General features: G+C 47.7%; 1 protein-coding gene across 3 annotated transcripts in view; it reads right to left on the reverse strand.

Annotated features, from left to right (window-relative positions):
* Positions 1-7,565, reverse strand: part of SEPT3 (septin 3) — a 23,707-nt gene that overhangs the window by 6,678 nt on the left and 9,464 nt on the right. For 2 of the 3 annotated variants that reach the window (XM_025208890.1, XM_025208891.1), the window contains exons 2-4: positions 3,640-3,831; positions 2,928-3,056; positions 2,134-2,215 (exon numbers count right to left, since the gene is read on the reverse strand). In XM_025208890.1, the coding sequence (XP_025064675.1) occupies positions 2,134-2,215; positions 2,928-3,056; positions 3,640-3,831 (403 nt within the window). Of the gene's footprint in view, positions 1-2,133; positions 2,216-2,927; positions 3,057-3,639; positions 3,832-6,348; positions 6,399-7,565 lie in introns of those variants that run through there. The other variant, XM_025208892.1, reaches the window with a different exon arrangement.

The raw sequence follows: 7,565 nt of genomic DNA on the forward strand, positions 1-7,565 counted from the left end.
TTCTCAGCATTGCATATGCAATGTCGCTGGCACCAACAGGAGAAGGAAGGCTTTGGATAGGAAAGACATCTCTATTATATGGAACAGCTCCTTCCAGTGCTACTGACATCTGTGTTTAAGCATTTGTACATTCACTCTTGCATGCACCACATCTGAGATCAGCAGATGTGCTCAAGCCAAAGTCTCTATGGTAATCAGAGTGAGGGGCTGCTGGGAGGGTGTTCTCTGTGAGGGCTCTTGGACTTTGGATTTTGCTCCACTTTGGTCTGAAATAGCCTGAATCTTCTGATCTTTAGACAGCGGAACGGCTGTAAGTCTCTGAACTCTTGGCCCAGGAAGGGGACTTAAGATTTTGGGTTACCTGATTTGTTAGAAATGGGTTGTACCAACTGTGCTACATTCAAACCAATTAAACAAACAATAACTGTAGTAACATTCTATTTCCTGGCCCTTTTCCTCTAATACAGCGTGCTCACAGATCCAGCCCGCGGTGCTGTCATCCGCCTCACAGGGTTCCTCAAGTTTCTGGAAGTTTGGTGGGAGGGAGCAGTGGCATTGTTAATTGCTACTCCTCTGATGCCAAATTTCTGGACCTGTGGGGAGCCTTGCAGGCCAGATAACATGGCCCTGCAGGCCAGATTGCATTGCTGCACAGCCAGATCCAGGCGCACAGGTTTGGGCTGGCATGCAGCCTGTTCTGGGTGCACGGCTGACTCAGGCTGACATGGGATCAGGCCCATGGACTGACCCCACATGCTGACTCCAGCCTGGGGTCCAGTCCCATAACACTTATCTGGCCTACAGGACCAAGAGGCCAGGCACCACTGCTTTAGTAGATTACCAAACTCTTAACAAACTACATATTCTACCTAACAGTGAAGTACAGCCTCCTCTGGAGAACACCACATTGGCTGTTTAACTATTCCCAGTAATATCATACAACAGCTTTTCATCGACCCCAGTGGGCTCTGGATCAGGCCAGTAGAAGAAACTGAAGAAGAATTCCATGTCCATTTGGAACCCCAGGCTGCCTTTCAGGGGCCAGAACAAAGGTAGCCGACCTGTGGGGAGCCTTGCAGGCCAGATAACATGGCCCTGCAGGCCAGATTGCATTGCTGCACAGCCAGATCCAGGCGCACAGGTTTGGGCTGGCATGCAGCCTGTTCTGGGTGCACGGCTGACTCAGGCTGACATGGGATCAGGCCCATGGACTGACCCCACATGCTGACTCCAGCCTGGGGTCCAGTCCCATAACACTTATCTGGCCTACAGGACCAAGAGGCCAGGCACCACTGCTTTAGTAGATTACCAAACTCTTAACAAACTACATATTCTACCTAACAGTGAAGTACAGCCTCCTCTGGAGAACACCACATTGGCTGTTTAACTATTCCCAGTAATATCATACAACAGCTTTTCATCGACCCCAGTGGGCTCTGGATCAGGCCAGTAGAAGAAACTGAAGAAGAATTCCATGTCCATTTGGAACCCCAGGCTGCCTTTCAGGGGCCAGAACAAAGGTAGCCAGACTGGAATTTGGCAGGGATGACAGTGCTGACCCAATTTACTGTGAGATCTTTAATGACTATAAGCAGGTGAGGGCCATGGACTGGACTTGTATGTTGTGTACAAGCAGCAATCTTGATCCTAACTCCCTCTGGCACCATGCTGGGGAATTAGTTTAGGACTAAATAAGGAAGAACACTGGCTTCACCTTCTGCAGTGCTGACCTATCTGCAGCATAGGCACTTGTAGGGTCTATTTACCTTCTATCCACAGTGTATCTGCGAAGAAATCGAGAACATTCACCCAGCCACTCCGACTCAGAGGTGCCAAAGCTGGATACATATCAAGAAAGTGGCTTTGAGGGTGTCCTTGGAGCCATTCTTAAGCACTTTGGAAAGAGATCTTGGAGGTAACACCAAGATCCATCACCCCTGCCTGGACACACCAGAGACATGGTGTAGACGTACCCATACTCTCCTCTTCACTGCGTTCTGTGGGTCTGTCCTGAAGCATAGATGCTCCAGTGCTGGCTTTCCTGAGTCCCCATCCCCAGGGCCTGGCAGTCACCCTAGAAACAAAGCTGGGGACAGAATGTAGAAGGAAATAGGCAGGTGGAGAAACACTCACCAGTTCTCATTGTTGATCTGGTCACCAAATCCTGGGGTATCAATTACCGTCAGCTTCATCTTGACACCACCTTCTTCGATGACTAAAGAAAGGAAGCAAAAATGATGTCAATATCCCTCTTCCTCAGGATCTGCTCTCAGTGTGCAGCTCTATGGTACTCACCACAAGAATACAGGCTAAGGCCTCTTTACAGTACTCAGGCAGCGTAAAGGGGCCCTGAAGTAAAGTAGGAGTAAATTACATTTGCTCTCACTTTAATGCCTTAGCAGACCTTGATGAGAATCTGCCTTAGTATTGCTGAAGTTTTCTGTTTATCTACAGCCTAAGTCTGAAAGGAGGATGTCCACTCCCCAGTAGCCATGTCAGCCTATTCCTGTTGCTGAGGCTGGAGCCAGTTAGTGCCACCTGTGATTACGAGAGTGCTCTCACTAGGTACTTGGCTGAGACTGACCATCTTGGTTCATAGAGGCCACCAAACAGCGAGAGATGGAAATGACTTTCACCCCAGATGATCTTGGGGCCATGTTTCAACACATCTACACAATTGAATGGATGACTTACAAGTGGCAAGGTCTAAGCCTTTCTCTAATCTCATGCTCTAAGCAATGCAGTCCCCAGAACCTTGCCAGTTCTGAAGAGCTATCCTCTAGAGCTGACAGGCTTGCATTGGAAAGGGGAGGGTTTACAGCAAGAAATGCTTAATGTAGGGACCTTCTGGAAGACGTTGCAAAGGCCACATCTATCCTTTTGTGGTTGCTACTGGTCACCTTCACAATAGATCTCCTGGCTCTTACCATGCCCTATAGCTTTAATCTCCACTGTCTTAGGGATCTTCTCCTCACGGCTCCAGCCTGAAGACTTGCGGCTCACCTGGGATTTGAAGAGAGTGTTCACCAGTGTTGATTTCCCCAGCCCACTTTGACCTGTTAAAGGGAAAAAGGAAGCATCTAGCACAGTGATTCTCAACTAGAGTACCATAGCACCCTGCATGCCTTGAGATTTCTAGTAGGAATCCATAGTGTTAACACAATTCTGACCTGTTTTAGTCTTTCTGAGTTCTTTGCAACAGAAAAATTGCTCTATTATTTTTCCTTAGTCAAAAAATGACTGAAAACTGAGCTGGCAATTTCCAAGGGGGCCTTGAGTCTAACGAGGGGTGTCTTGGGTCTAAAAAGGTTGAGAACAAGTGATCTTGCACATACTGCAGCTGTGTGATGATAACAATAGGCCTAGGAACTTAACCCCATGGAAGATGTCAGTTCAGTGTGGTGAGATCTTTTCCCTCTAAACATGTATGTTAAGGAGAATTACTGAAAGTGAACTAGAGATCTAATTGAACTAGGCTTGGTCTCATGTTAAAGCATCTATTCTTCACCCGTATCCACAAAAACACTCTGTGCCTGATCATCTCTCCAGCCTGTACCTTTGGGATTGCCCTCCAAGCCAGGGTGAAGCATTGCTTATGCTCCCCCACAGACCTCTATAAGCCTCCATAACCCTTCCTACCTACAACCATGATGTTGAAGTCAAATCCTGTCTTCATGGTCTTCTTGCGCATTTGCTCAATGATGGTGTCGATCCCAATGTAGCCCAGCAGATTGGAATTAATGCTAACAGGTTTCATCGGCACTACTGGTTTTTGCCGGGGCTCCGGCACCAGGTCAGACATAGCTGCGTCAGTCCTGGTGTCTGCTGGCCCTATACAGGAGACAGTGGAAGGAATTGTTATTCAAGAGACAGCTCTATAAAGTCCCTCTGCCCTTCTATATTACTGATCGGTAAGGTTGAGGGTAGTATTAAATATTCATTTGCTGGACATGAATTAGGGTCACGATTTTACCATTGGGGCCCTTTATGGACTGGCACCTATCTGAGGCTTCTGACTTACTGTTCTTCACCATCACAGCCTATGAGGTCCTATGGTTGAGGTTCTCAGAGGCTGGTTGTATCAGTGGCTACCATTCACCAACAACTACACTGGCAGTTGAAGCTAGTAGTAGAACACTTTCCCTTTGCTACCATACTGAATTCAAGCTTCTTTCAATTGCCATCAAAGCCCTAGGCAGTCTGGTCACACTCTGCTTATCTATTTTTGCCTCCTTTTATGTCTCCCCTGGCTCCATCACTCCCACTGGGAGGACCCATTTGTCTGCTTCTCTCACATACATCTCCATGCTTTCTTCTACATGCCTGTCTACAAGGCAGACCTTCTCCAAGCTGATTCACAAGGCCAGCTCCTGCTTGTTTACATGTCTTCTGAAGACCCACATACTTGGAAGTGCCTACAAAGAAACTTAGTGACTCCATCTCTCTCTCCCTGCCCCTTCCCTGCCTCTTAGGGTCTTCTGTAAAATAGGTAGACAACAGCAAAGTCTCTCCCAAATGGGCTTCATGGAGTCTGAGGTTCTTTCCCCTTATTGGGTTATAGCAGATTCTGCTTGGGGTCATCAATCATTTACTTATCTCCATCAATTAATGAATAGCTCATATCTTCAGAGGGAGAGGGCTAGTGCTGGGACAGAGTGGGCGTGAGAACACTGGAACTCAAGTTGGAAATTAGTTGTGAGGGAAGGCACCGAGGCTGAAACTGGAAAGAAACTGAAGTGAGGAAATACAATGTTTTAAACTTAGGAAAACAATGCAGGCATGACCTAGTGAGACATAGGGCTATTGTCACTCTGATCTTACACATTGACCCTTTCCCCCCAACTTTTTGTAGTCAGTTTTTCAGTATGAGAACAGTGTCTATCAGAAACCACCTGGCACATTTGGGATGCTACTGCAGTCAAAATGATACATGCTAAATTATCCCTTTCAGTCAGTCCCTCCCATGTCTTCACTTGCTCCCCCCTAATGCACCTGCCAGCAGCCAGAAATCCAGAGCAGCAGCTGATCAATCCTGTGGTGCGACTGCCATTTGGTGTATGACATGCACTGCCTTTGGAGGAACAGACAGCCATGACTGCAGGCCTAGAACAAGGGAGGTCAACCTTTTTGGCAGGAGTGGCCTTCCCAAGTGTCATTCTGAGTCCCTTTCTCTGCCAAATCTGCTGCTCTGCTTTCTGCTCCCTGCTCTGTGCTTCTTGTTCGCTCTGCTTTCTACTTCCTGCCCTACCTGCAGCTGTCTGTCCCCTCCCTGTACCATATACAGAGGCTCCCCATGCCACTTGTGGCACCTCTGCTGCAGGTTGCTCCCCCCACCCCTGTACTAGAGGAACCAATTACAAAAATCTAGGGAAGAAGCTGTAGCAGTAATACATTTCTAGGGTATGGAAGGAGCGTCAGGTGGAAGGATGTTTAGGGAGTGTTTCAAGATATTCTTAAGCCAGGAGGAAGGGGTTTTCTGGGTGATTGAAGAACTTACAGTGGCATTTCCCTTCTCAAAGCCCTCTGCAGTCAATCAGGACTTGTCTACATGGAGGAATTTACCACCACAAGTTTACCATTATGAGGGGATGGGCATACAAATAGTTAACCATTGGCACTGGTACAAAGGGACAGGGCTTTACGTAACATCAGCCATTCTGTTGAAATTGCCTATTTACTTATTCTCACCTCACAGAAAATGGAAGCAAACTCACAGTAGCTTAGCCCTCATTGAAAAGGACAAGTCAATGAGCTTTACCAACCACTTACCAAAGGCTGTGCACATGGGCAGTTACCATGGAGTAGCTGATATGCTATAAAGTCTCACTTTCTTTTCCTTGCAGTGAATTATTTATAGGTCTATGCCTTAAGCCCGGGTTGTCCTGCAGGGCTGTTGGCATGTTTGCTGGAATCATTGTGTTGGCACGACTCCACGACCCGGGGAATTAATCCCACTACTACTTTCCCCCCTGCCAGCTGAATTCAGGGTCTTTGGTTGTCATTGATGACTAAAATCAGCAGCAGAGAAAAAGTGGGGACAACTGGCAGCAGCGTTCATCCCCTGAGCTCTAGAGCCATGCCAGTGCAGTGGCTCCAGCAGTCAAACCAATCAGCTGCCAGAGGCGGGTTATCCAGCTCACAAGAAGCCCCACAATTTGCACCTGGTCTGCTGAGCCAAATGAGTTGAACACCCCTGCTTTAAATAAACCCATATCAATCTGCAAGTATAATGCCCAGTGTGAGCTGCCTTATCCCAGAATCAGAGTCCCTTTTCCCACTTCAGTTTAAGGCACTTCAGAAGCAGTTTACATTAAATGAGAAGACTTTGAAAAAAACCCCCCAACAAACCTTTTTTTACCAAAAGGCTTCAGCTTTCTTCAAACCTCTCCCTGGAGCCCTTTGAGAACCCCCTGGCTCAGTACTTTCCCAGGGCTGCATTGTAAGTAGTGGCTGAGGCAGATTATGGCTCAGGGCCTCCTGACTCAGGAGGCCTCCTGGCCCCATTTAGCCTTAATCTGGCTCCATTTAACCTTAATCCACCCTTGCTTGTTGAAAGAAAGAGGGTCAGGAAGAAATCTCCCTTCCTGCATTTACAAATCAAGCAGGTGTTTTTACCCTTGTCCACAGCATCTGGCTTTAGCTTGGGTGGGGGACACAGAGGCTAGAGAGACCCCCAGTCATATCCACCAGGGCAACTGTGAACTCCCTATTCTCCCTGCCGCAGCTGCTGTGTTGTGGCAGTAGCTGCCAAGATGGGCTTTTCCCATCTGGAATTCACTCGTACGCCCATCACAACTAGTTTGTGATTTTCATGCTGACAGACCATCCCTGGAGGCTCAGGTTGTCTTTTCCCAGCTTTCTCAAAGTTGCTGCCAGCCAGGAAACCCTGATATCAGAGAAACCAGGAAGAGCTCAACCAGCCAGCTCTCTCGCTCTATTTGCTCAACCTCCTCTTCCTCTCCTGACTCACCACCTTCCTCTTGACATCCCACACGTGGGAATGCCAGTGACCTTCAGGCTGGTCCCAGCAGTTCTTCCATTTTCTACTGTTGTCTCTGAAGCCTTGCAGATATGTGGATACAACATTCAGGAACAATGCAGATACACATTGTTCCTGAATGCAGCCCTTCTAGGGTAAGTAGACAGCTTTGCTCACTGTCCTAGTTTTGACTAGCAATGTCCTAACCCATTTTATGTCATTTTGCTTAACAACTTCCACATGGTAGTGCCTTCCCTCTCTTTTGCTGTCTTCCTGTAACCCATGCTAACTTGTTTTTCCCTGGGGATTTGTGGTTGTGATATTCAAGAAAGATCATGGAAGTCCTTGCAGACCCTTTGGACAAGTAATTGCCTGAGGACTGGACTTGATAGCTTGGGAGGCACCTTCCAGCCCTACCTTACTGTTTCAACCACAGTTTTGTCTTAGTTTCAATCTAGTCTGCCCATCCCTTCTCCCTGTTGTGACTGCCTTCACTTCCATCTGTGCCCACCCTTGACTTCAGTAGAACAGGGGAGTCCACTGCATCTGCTGGACTATGGAGAAATGTCACTTTCCTTGTTCCTGC

Source organism: Alligator sinensis, unplaced genomic scaffold (genome assembly GCF_000455745.1).
Source record: "Alligator sinensis unplaced genomic scaffold, ASM45574v1 scaffold215_1, whole genome shotgun sequence".
Lineage (NCBI taxonomy): Eukaryota > Metazoa > Chordata > Crocodylia > Alligatoridae > Alligator > Alligator sinensis.